The following is an 11,640-nucleotide window of genomic DNA, read 5'->3' on the forward strand; positions in this document are numbered from 1 at the left end:
GTTGATCACTTCGGTGGGATGGTTTTTCAATCCCTTTAATTAACCGTTACTATGTGTGCATGTGATGTAGCAACTATGAGACACATCCAGGAAGGCTTCAGAAAATCATGAAGTACTAGTGTCGTGATATGATCTCAAATCTCAATAGGAGTTTCATATCACTGTTTCCAAATCCCTCATGTATTGGAAACAGTATAGATAAGTTTTATCTTCCATTAAACTCTTTTATACGAAACTTTTATCATCTCCCTTTATCAATAAATACTATGCCACATCAAATTATTTAGTGTTCATGAAACTTTCATAAAACCCCATTGAGATCGGTATAAACCCAAGCACTAATGGATGCACACTTGCACAGAACATAACCCCAAAGCAAGGCATGCGGCTTTGACCTGAAAACCCATCTCCAATTCTGGTTAGCTATCAGTCGATTCAACTACTCGACGTGCAGCTACCGCTTTGATTTCTGTGGTTTGAAAATGTTGTGCTTGTAATACTTCAGTTCGGCGATGCTTTCTTTAATATCATCCATTGCCCTGTGGGTTTTTTGCTTTCTTGGAGTTTGTTTCCTTTCTGTAAAGAGTTAAACAGCAAACGAACAAGTTCAGTCCCGTCATCAGTCCAGTAAGATTATTTTAGATACTAGCAGAAGGTATACCAGCAGTATACCACGGCAGCATGGCCGTACTGGAATTCTGCTACCTCACATTAGAAGCAAAGCTGCGGAGTCTGATTTGGTATTAAACCAAAACAGCTATGAATGAAAATGACAATTGATGCTAAAATATATAAACTGTTACAAGTGCTTGATATTTTAAGTTAACTAGTAACGACAGAAGCTGAAAGTACTTGTATCCATGGCCACTAGATATAATTTACCTTTGGGGTACCATCGTATGCATAAAGCCATTATACTGCTCACATCGACAATTACATGAGAGAAGACGGCTGCAAGCTGTGGCATGTACTTCTGGCAAGAAAACAGCAAACAGAAATGTAAGCCACCAAAGGTTGAATTCTCGAATTTCAAATGGAAAATAAAAGAAATAATAGATGATTACCAATTATTCATACTAACCTTCAGAAATAGAAAATCCACATAAACAGAATTCCCAGCTAATAATGGAGTGCCTGAATTTATGTGCTTCCTAACAAAGTCTAAAACCTGCCAATGAGCCAATAGAAGATTTTCTGTTAGAAAAAACAAAAGGAATACATTTGTTATAAAAAAAACTCGAACGGTAGGGGAAAGACCGCCTCCAGTATTATATTAAGGGGGTGTTTGAATGCACTAGAGCTAATAGTTAGCGACTAAAATTAGTTAGAGACATTCAAACATCCTAGCTAATAGTTTAGCTATTAGCTATTTTTAGTAAATTAGTTAATAGTTACCTAGCTAATTCCACTAACAATTTTTTAGTCAACTAACTATTAGCTCTAGTGCATTTAAACACCCCCTAAGAAGCTCAATCAGAGCCTCGACCGAGAAAGGTCACGAAAGCTAGACTCTCCATGCAGCATGAGGGTCCGCTCCCTATAAACCAGATATTTACTCGTGCTTTGATCCCTCCTAGCCTCTACACGAGAATTCCCCCCTAGATCAGTCCATCTCGTGTGCACACAACCAGGGAAACCAAAAAGTGACCTTTTTTAACTTCAGTCTGAAATTTGCTCTCACTGGGATTCAAACGCACGACCTGGGGGATTCTACTCATACCACCTAACAAATTCAGCTAGAGGCCCTTTCGCCATATAGATTGGTTATGAGTTATGACAATTCCAGAAAGGTTATGAGTTATGACAGTTCCAGAAAGAGGATTTTTTAGATCCACTGTCTTCAGTGTGACAGGTAGTTAATTAAATGTTAATGGAGACGAAAAATAATTAAAGGTTTCATGTAATTGCTGCACTAAAATGCAATAAGCTAAAAGAAACACTTTAGAGGAACTTCATGCACTATACAATTTGATCATGTTGCAGTGTTGCACTGCTGTCTAGAAATTAGTCTTTTCATGTGAATATATTACTACATTGTTTCTTCAAAATTCAAATTAGCCTCCAATCAATTTTCTTCGCTTCAAAATGAAAAATAAATTACTTTTGAGCAAATTTCAAGGTCAATTTTTCATAAATAGCATACCATGTCTACATCACTATGTGACAAGTTCCTGATTCTGAGCTCAGAGGCAATTAGGTGCTACCAAGGAGGGTGGTGGCTGGTCAGTACCTAAAGCAGTTTATTTGAAGCAAGCAATGATATTGGTATGTAACACTAAGGTTCTCAAAATCACAATTCTAAATTGGATAGAAGGTTTTCTTAATATCACTATCATGGAGGGCCCGCTTGGTTGGCTACCAAAAGTTGCTATGCCAAAGATTTGGCAAGAAAGAAGTTGCCAAAACTGGGGCAAAAATATTTGCCATAGCTTTGGCATGGTAATTGTGAGATGTTGGCAAATTTTGGTAGCAAACTAAATGGCTGCCAAAATTTTGGCTTGCCTAAGTTTTGGTAACCAAATTTTGGCCATCAACCAACAGTCTCAGAATCCTAAATATGAATATCATAGAAAGATTGATTCTACTGACTAGAATCATAGAATCAAACCACTTATCCAGATGGTGAAGCTGCACAGACATGAATGAATTGAGGTTTTGAAAACGATATGTAACACAACCAAATTTAAGAACTATATAGCGGTTCAGGTGAACAGTTAAAAGATGCTTAGACAGTAAGGTTGTGCCGTTGTGGATTGAGTTAACCACTAAACATAGTCATTGTAAAATGTCTGAAACCTTTCAGAATATTCAAATGGCAAAGGTTTCAGACAAAGGTGCCAAATTAAACTAGATTACTAGAGTATTGTGGATGGGTTATTCAAGACAGCAAAACAGAAAAAAGAGCAAAATGTAGTCCTCTCAAATTAGTGGAGACATTCTTAGAAATATCTGTGACAAATACTCGAGAACTTGAGCTTCAGTTATGTCTACAAACAAATTTTCACATGGGGGTGGGGTGGGGTGGGGCATGTTCACCACAAACAGAAAAACATACTTTTGCCTCTGCATCATGCTCAGAAAGTTCACTCTGCAGTACTCTTTCCGTCAAACCTAAATTAGAAATCAAGACTCTTGGAATTACGTTCAGACATAAAAATAAAACAGAAAAATATCATTTTTAGAAAAGAGTAGTATGTACCACTAGCTGCATGATGAGTTTTGCACCATTCATCCATATTATCTAAACAATCTTTGCTCTGGCTTATAACTAAGTCAGGACCCTGCAAAATAGCAAGGCAATCATGTTAAATAATTCAATTTCTACATGGTGCTGACATGTATGAGGCATTGACATGACTAGCGAATTACAAATAATGAACACTTTCTTTTCTTAATGATATAATCACTAAGGTAGCATTGGCACGAACTCTGTGTTAAAGCATTTGAAGTATCATATCCGTGAACATATTTCTAGTTGAAACCTTTTACCATAATGTGGTGTGCAAGCTGGGGTCAAATCCGTGAACATATTTCTAGTTGAAACCACTGCTCCCTCAATATTTAATAAAAATCATGCCACCACAACATAATTTTAACAAACAGAGATAATTAGGGGCAGAGAGAGTAGCATGTCATTATCTTTCTATTTAATCTTCAAACAAAGATCTCAGTGCCCCAAAGAATGTGATCTGGATGTTTCATAGGAAATATTAAAGTGATTCAGCACAACATCATCACATTTTACAAAAGCTCTATAGAACAAACCAACAAAAGCACTTCGTTTCGACGACAACCTCTATTTGTTTTGTAAGTTTGCCATCCGTTATGATACAAGCAATCTCCAAAATCCGATCTTTTGTTATATCCAAACCTACAAAGTCGAGGAAGTGCATGTTTAATTGCTTACATAACATTAAACATATAAGGCTGTCTAAATGCAAAAGATAGCAAAATAACTATTTTTTAGTTGACTATCTATCCACAAAACAATCTGGAAACATTAAAAAATATTATTTCTAAGATGTAACAACTCTTTCCAGCATTAACATATTCACAGAAATCATTATGAAATATTCCGATTTTTTTTTTGCACTTTAAGTAGATCTTCTTATAGACAACACAAGTTTTCTCAAAAAATGTAAAATTGAATCCCTCACGGTCTGGAATTTGTCCAGTTGTGCAATAGAAATCTATGACAGGCCATATTCACTATGCAAAAGCACATCATATGAAACCATGAATGGCACTACAATTTGTATGTTCTGAAAAGTATGGACAAATTCTTCGAAAAAAATCATGGAAAACCCATGCTATGCAACACACGAGCTGTTAAAAGTTATTACAGAACATAATATTGTAATTTAAAATTATATTGTAATTTAAAATTATATTATGAAAACAAACAAACAAGTAAATAATAATGCACCACCGAAACTGAATTCCCTGATGATTTTCAGATTAAAGAATGTATAAGTTTAGAAAAGACTCACCGGTCATTTCCAAGTCTATCCACACCAAAGGCATCCTGTAATCACTAGATGATGATACAAGTGCTGCCTCCTCATAGTTTACTGCAGTTGTGTCATTCTGCTCATTTTTATCTGGAAAGAAAATGAAATTTCCAATTAAATCAATGTTTTTGATAAAAAATGAAGATTTGGAACAGCTACAGTAGCATGTGGTCATAAACAATGACACATAATACGTGCTGTCAAAAGTAAAAAATGAGGTTCTTCTACCAAAAATATATTAATTGTCTCTCCGTTGCTACAATAATCTAATTCAAAACTTTAGGTAAAAACAGGTTTCCCAATAGTGCTAGCACCAAAAAAAATGGTGCCAGCAATGCGTTCCTCAAATGCAGGGTCAAATTTGCTTTTAGCACTGGGCCCCTAAATTACTGAGTAGAACTTTCTGTTTCGAATAAAAAACAGGACAAAGACAAGAAGGGCTCAATAACCTTGGCAAATTGCTGCATATTACCAAGACATTAGAGTATATAATCATCATGCAATGACAAAAATCTGGTCGGTACTATTTTCTCATCAATTTAATTGTCCTTGTAGACTCATCTTGACCACCAAATAGGTGTAGCCAATTAAACTTGCAGGGATATAAATGAACCAGAAATGCAATTCCCATGGAGAATAAAGAAAGAACACTACTTAATATATCCACAAGTTCCATTCAAGATGGAAGGGCTAAAAGAGCACCAACCAGGTTTGCTTGCAGCAGTTTTGTCTGTGCTGGAAGACGCCTGTGGTACTTCAGCTCGGCCAACATCTTCATTGCTTTCAGCATCCAGACAAAGAGCCGAGAACATATTTGCAAGCTTACTCATTTAAAAAAATATTGATCTTGAGCTGATACAGTTGAATCCTGCAATTCAGGGTCGGACCCAGTAAAAAAATATTGATCTTGAGCTGATACAGTAACTCTAACAAAATCCTCCCATACTTTAGACTTCAACTTCCTCTTACACCCAACCTGTGCAGCATCATCTATTTCAACAACATCATTCCTTGTCCCTTGGGTTGCTGCATCAGATGGAGTGGGATCTCTAGAGCTACCAGCATCAGCAGGAGCTGCTCCTATGCCACTGCGACGACTGCTACTGTCTTGTGGAGTTGACATTGGGCTTCTAACTAAGTACTGACTACTGAGTACCTGAGGGTCTGAAGGGCGGCGTTGATCTGCTGGTCGATCCGCGGTGAAGCCGTCGATCTGCTGGTCCGAGGGCCTTGCGTGAGCGCTGCGCCGCGCGACGGGAGGAACGACGAGTGGGGGCCGACGGACGGCGCAGCTCGGGGGCGCAGCCGCGCAGCTCGGGCCTCGGGGACGGCGCAGGCGCAGCTCGGGCCACGACGGACGACGCAGGCACAGCTCGGGCCTCGGGGACGGCGCAGGCGCGCAGCTTGGGGGCGCAGCCGCGCAGCTCGGGGCGGGAGCGGGGCAGCGGGCTGGGCGGTTGGCGGCTGGCGGGTGGGAACTGGGAAGTGGGAACTTAGGGTGCCGGCTGGGCGCAGGGCGCTGGCGGGTGGGCGGCCGTGAAATTAGGGTTAGCCGGTTAGGGAACTTTGGTTCGTGGAATAGAATGAGTTATCCATTATCACCATATTTCTCATAAGCTAATAATTAGTATATAAATAAGGAGTGGATTGATTTCATTAAAATTGATGGAATGAACCTATAATGCATGACCTCGTGAAGTATAGAATGACTCCACAAACCAAACACACCATTAGGTTTAGTGCCCGTTCGATTCTTCCGGAATGCTTTAGTGGATTGGTTCCGGATTGAAATAGTTCACAAATTTGTATTAGCTTGATAAGTTGAAATGGTTCTGGCCTCTAATCTGGACTAAACGAACAGAGCCTCAGGAGAATACGAACGGGACGGCCCAACCGCGAGTCCACTGCTTTGGGCTTTTTTTTTCTTTGCTTCATGGGCCAAAAACTCAACATGTAAAATTGTGAATTAATATTTTAGGTATCCAGTGGATATCTATGGGTAAAATATACTATTCGTACCCTACCCGACGTATTTCGGGTACCCGACCCGATAGGATCCACGGGTGAGTTTTCCAACCCGTATCCATGTCCACGGGGTACGAAACCCATGGGTATCCATACCCACCAGTCCAATTGTCATCCCTAATTCCATCCTGTTATTCAATATTACTACATTTACTTGTTACTTGTACAATAGCTCTTGATTTTTTATGTCTATATTCAAATCTCTACTACTTATTAAGGCTGTAAAAGTAGCCTGTCGTTTTGCCGTTATGTAATCTCAACCGTCTATTTTATCATTATGCTTTTCAACCGTCTGATCCCACCAGTCGTCCGATCACGCGACCCACCCGCACGGTTGTACCCAATCCCTAACCTCCCAATGCTCCCAACTGCTAGCACGTCGACGCCTCCTCTTTCTCCCCCGCAAGTCCCCAACCCTCCACGGCTCCGATCCGCCTCCGCGCCGCCCCCGCTTCCCACCCACGCTAAGCCCGATGACGAGGACGTCGATGAGGCCCGCGTGACGATGGCCTTCGCGGCTCCAATCCACCTCCGTGCCACCCTCGCTCCCCGCCCGTGTTGAGCCCGAGGAGGACAAGGAGGGCAGCGACGCCAAGGTGGAAGGGACAGGCAGCGCTCGCGGTTGCTGTGAAATCTCTGAGTGGGGAGGCAGTCGCCGCGGTGGGTAGTCCGGCTTGGGCGAGGTGGTGTGGACTGCTGCGGGTCCATCGGTGTTGGTGCGGGAGCGCGTGCCAGGGTCGGATGGCGTCCTAGATCGGCTCTTTCGTCGGAAGGTTGCAGGCGGCGACGCGCACATTCGTGGAGCGGGTCTACGTCGAGAACCGAAGGCCTTCGCCGAGGAGGGTGTGGTCGCCGGCAGCTACAAGGTGCGGTGGGTCAGAGGCGGCGCACGAGGACATCCATAGCCTGCGGCGTCGTGGGCGTGTGCTCATTGTTGTTTCCCCCAGAAGCAGCCATGCTGAAAGGGAATTAGGCTTACACCTAGTTCCTATATAATTTTGGTGGTTGAATTGCCCAACACAAATCTTTGGACTAACTAGTTTGTTCTAGTGTATAAGTTATACAGGTGTCAAAGGTTCACAACATAGCCAATAAAATGACCAAGTGTTGGGTTCAACAAAAGGGCAAAGAGCCAACCGTAGGCCCTCTGGTCTGGGCGCACCGGACTGTCCGGTGTGCCACCGGACAGTGTCCGGTGCACCACCGGACAGTGTCCGGTGCACCAGGGGACTCCAGCTCGAACTCGCCACCTTCGGGAATTTCCAGGGGCTCTCGCGCTATAATTCACCGGACTGTCCGGTGTACACCGGACAGTGTCCGGTGCGCCATGGAGAAGCGGCCTCAGGAACTCTTCAGCTTCGGGAAAAGCCGACGGCTCGTCCGCTATAATTCACCGGACATGTCCGGTGTGCACCGGACTGTCCGGTGTGACTCCAGCGCAACGGCTATCCCGCGCCAACGGCTACCTGCAGAGGCATTAAATGCGCCGCAGCGCGCGCAGACGTCAGGTTTGCCCATACTGGCGCACCGGACAATGAACAGGAGCTGTCCGGTGCGCCACCGGACATCAAGGGTGGCCCACAAGTCAGAACTCCAACGGTCAGATTCCAACGGCACTGATGACGTGGCAGGGGCACCGGACATGTCCGGTGTGCACCGGACTGTCCGGTGCGCCATCGAGCAGACTGGCTCCCCAACGGCCACATTTGGTGGTTGGGGCTATAAATACCCCAACCACCCCACATTCATTGCCATCCAAGTTTTCCAACTTCTAACCACTTACAAGAGCTAGGCATTCAATTCTAGACACATACAAAGAGATCAAATCCTCTCCAATTCCACTCAAGCATTTAGTGACTAGCGAGAGAGATTTGCCGTGTTCTTTTGAGCTCTTGCGCTTGGATCGCATTCTTTCTTTCTCTTTTGCTCTTGTGATCAACACTCAATTGTAACCGAGGCAAGAGGCACCGATTGTGTGGTGGCCCTTGCGGGGAAGTTTTGTTCCCGGTTGATTGAGAAGAAGGAAAGCTCACTCGGTCCGAGGGACCGTTTGAGAGAGGGAAGGGTTGAAAGAGACCCGGCCTTTGTGGCCTCCTCAACGGGGAGTAGGTTTGCAAGAACCGAACCTCGGTAAAACAAATCCACGTGTCACTCTCTTTATTTGATTGCGATTTGTTTTGCTCCCTCTCTTGCGAACTCATTTATTATTACTAACGCTAACCCCGGCTTGTAGTTGTGATTATTTTTGTAAATTTCAGTTTCGCCCTATTCACCCCCCCTCTAGGCGACTATCAATTGGTATCAGAGCCCGGTGCTTCATTAGAGCCTAACCGCTCGAAGTGATGTCGGGAGATCACGCCAAGAAGGAGATGGAGACCGGCGACGACAAGCCCACTACAAGCCAAGGGAGCACTTCATCTTCATCGGAAGAGTCCCGCACCAAGAGAAGAGAGAAGAAGAAGAAATCCTCCAAGCGGAAGGAGAAAAGATCTTCCTCTTCTCACCATAAGGAGAAGAAGGAAAAATCTTCTCACAAGCCGCATCGGAGTGGGGACAAGCACAAAAGGATGAGGAAGGTGGTCTTCTACGAGACCGACACTTCATCGACCTCCACCTCCGGCTCCGACGCGGCGTCCGTCACTTCTAAGCGCCAAGAGCGTAAGAAGTATAGTAAGATCCCCCTACGCTACCCTCGCGTTCCTAAACATACACCTTTACTTTCCGTCCCATTAGGCAAACCACCGACTTTTAATGGTGAAGATTATGCTATGTGGAGTAATTTGATGCGATTTCATCTAACCTCTCTCCACAAAAGATTATGGGATGTTGTTGAGTATGGTGTACAGGTACCATCCGTAGGGGATGAGGACTACGACACGGACGAAGTGGCCCAAATCGAGCACTTCAACTCTCAAGCCACAACCATTCTCCTTGCCTCTTTAAGCAAGGAGGAATACAACAAAGTACAAGGGTTGAAGAACGCCAAGGAGATTTGGGACCTACTCAAGACGGCGCATGAGGGTGATGAACTCACCAAGATCACCAAGCGGGAAACGATCGAGGGGGAGCTCGGTCGCTTCCGTCTTCGCCAAGGGGAGGAGCCACAAGACATGTACAACCGGCTCAAGACCCTGGTGAACCAAGTGCGCAACCTAGGGAGCACAAAATGGGATGACCACGAAGTGGTTAAGGTTATTCTGAGAGCCCTTATTTTCCTTAACCCTACTCAAGTACAATTAATTCGTGGCAATCCTAGATATACACAAATGACCCCCGAGGAAGTCATCGGGAATTTTGTTAGTTTTGAATGCATGATTAAGGGCTCCAAGAAGATCAACGAGCTTGATGAGCCCTCCACATCCGAGGCGCAACCCGTGGCCTTCAAGGCAACGGAGGAGAAGAGGGAGGAGTCTACACCAAGTAGACAACCAATTGACGCCTCCAAGCTCGACAACGAGGAGATGGCCCTAATCATCAAAAGCTTCCGGCAAATCCTCAAGCAACGGAAGGGGAAGGACTACAAATCCCGTTCCAAGAAGGTTTGCTACAAGTGTGGTAAGCCCGGTCACTTTATTGCTAAATGTCCATTATCAAGTGATAGTGACAGGGACAACGACAAGAAGGGCAAGAGGAAGGAGAAGAAGAAGTACTACAAGAAGAAGGGCGGCGATGCCCATGTTTGTCGGGAGTGGGACTCCGACGAAAGCTCAAGCAACTCCTCCGACGACGAGGACGCCGCCAACATCGCCGTCACCAAAGGCCTCCTCTTCCCCAACGTCGGCCACAAGTGCCTCATGGCCAAGGACGGCAAAAAGAAGGTAAAATCAAAGTCCTCCACTAAATATGAAACATCTAGTGATGAGGATGATAAAAATGAGGAGGATAACTTGCGTATTCTTTTTGCCAACCTTAACATGGAACAAAAGGAAAAATTAAATGAGCTAATTAGTGCTATCCATGAAAAGGATGATCTCTTGGACTCCCAAGAGGACTTCCTAATCAAGGAAAACAAGAAACATGTTAAGGTTAAAAATGCTTATGCTCTAGAAAGAGAAAAATGTGAAAAATTGTCTAGTGAGCTAAGCACTTGCCATGAGATTTTAGACAACCTTAGAAATGAAAATGCTAATTTGTTAGCTAAGGTTGATTCTCATGTTTGCATTGATCCTAGAAATAATGATGTTGATTTGCTTGCTAGGATTGATGAATTGAATGCTTCCATCACTAGCCTTAGAAATGAGAATGAGAAATTAATTGCTAAGGCTAAAAATTTTGATGTTTGCAATACTACTATTTCTGACCTTAGAACTAAGAATGATTTGTTGCATGCTAAGGTTATTGAATTAAAGTCTTGCAAACCCTCTACATCTACTATTGAGCATGTGTCCATTTGCACTAGATGTAGAGATATTAATGTTGATGCTATCCATGATCACCTTGCCTTAATTAAAAAACAAAATGATCACATAGCACAACTTAATGCTAAAATTAGAGAGCATGACTTAGAAAATGAAAAATTTAAATTGGCTAGAAGCATGCTCTATAATGGGAGACACCCGGGCATTAAGGACGGCATTGGCTTTCAAAGGGGAGACAATGTCAAAATTAATGCCCCTCCTAAGAACTTGTCTAATTTTGTTAAGGGCAAGGCTCCCATGCCTCAGGATAACGAGGGTTACATTTTGTACCCTGCCGGTTATCCCGAGAGCAAAATTAGGAGAATTCACTCTAGGAAGTCTCACTCTGGCCCTAACCATGCTTTTATGTATAAGGGTGAGACATCTAGCTCTAGGCAACCAACCCGTGCCAAGTTGCCTAGAAAGAAAACTCCTAATGCATCAAATGATCATGCCATTTCATTTAAAACTTTTGATGCATCTTATGTGTTGACTAGCAAATCTGGCAAGGTAGTTGCCAAAATTATTGGGGGCAAACACAAAGGCTCCAAGACTTGTGTTTGGGTACCCAAAGTTCTTGTATCTAATGCTAAAGGACCCAAAACCGTTTGGGTACCTAAAACAAAGAACTAAATTTGTTTTGTAGGTTTATGCATCCGGGGGCTCAAGTTGGATACTCGACAGTGGGTGCACAAACCATATGACAG

The 11,640-nt window shown here is 43.4% G+C and overlaps 1 protein-coding gene across 1 annotated transcript; it reads right to left on the reverse strand.

Annotated features, from left to right (window-relative positions):
• Positions 1-227: 227 nt before the first annotated feature.
• On the reverse strand, positions 228-5,958 carry LOC100192839 (uncharacterized). Its single transcript, NM_001138030.1, has 9 exons — positions 5,668-5,958; positions 5,218-5,379; positions 4,491-4,601; positions 3,795-3,871; positions 3,200-3,281; positions 3,056-3,111; positions 1,082-1,168; positions 883-973; positions 228-576 (listed from the first exon to the last, which is right to left on the reverse strand). Exons 2-9 carry the CDS (start codon positions 5,339-5,341, stop codon positions 455-457), a joined length of 750 nt encoding a protein of 249 aa, NP_001131502.1. The 5' UTR covers positions 5,342-5,379; positions 5,668-5,958; the 3' UTR covers positions 228-454.
• Between the last annotated feature and the right edge of the window lie 5,682 nt (positions 5,959-11,640).

The sequence above is a fragment of the Zea mays genome, chromosome 5 (genome assembly GCF_902167145.1).
Source record: "Zea mays cultivar B73 chromosome 5, Zm-B73-REFERENCE-NAM-5.0, whole genome shotgun sequence".
Classification (NCBI taxonomy): Eukaryota; Viridiplantae; Streptophyta; class Magnoliopsida; order Poales; family Poaceae; genus Zea; species Zea mays.

Excerpts from the sequence above, each read along its gene's own strand:
- LOC100192839 (NM_001138030.1), bottom strand. The coding sequence starts at position 5,341 with ATGAGTAAGCTTGCAAATATGTTCTCGGCTCTTTGTCTGGATGCTGAA. Across the intron at positions 3,282-3,794 it reads AACTTACAAAACAAATAGAG|GGTCCTGACTTAGTTATAAG; the intron begins GTTGTCGTCGAA and ends GCTATTTTGCAG. Across the intron at positions 577-882 it reads CATACGATGGTACCCCAAAG|AAAGGAAACAAACTCCAAGA; the intron begins GTAAATTATATC and ends AACTCTTTACAG.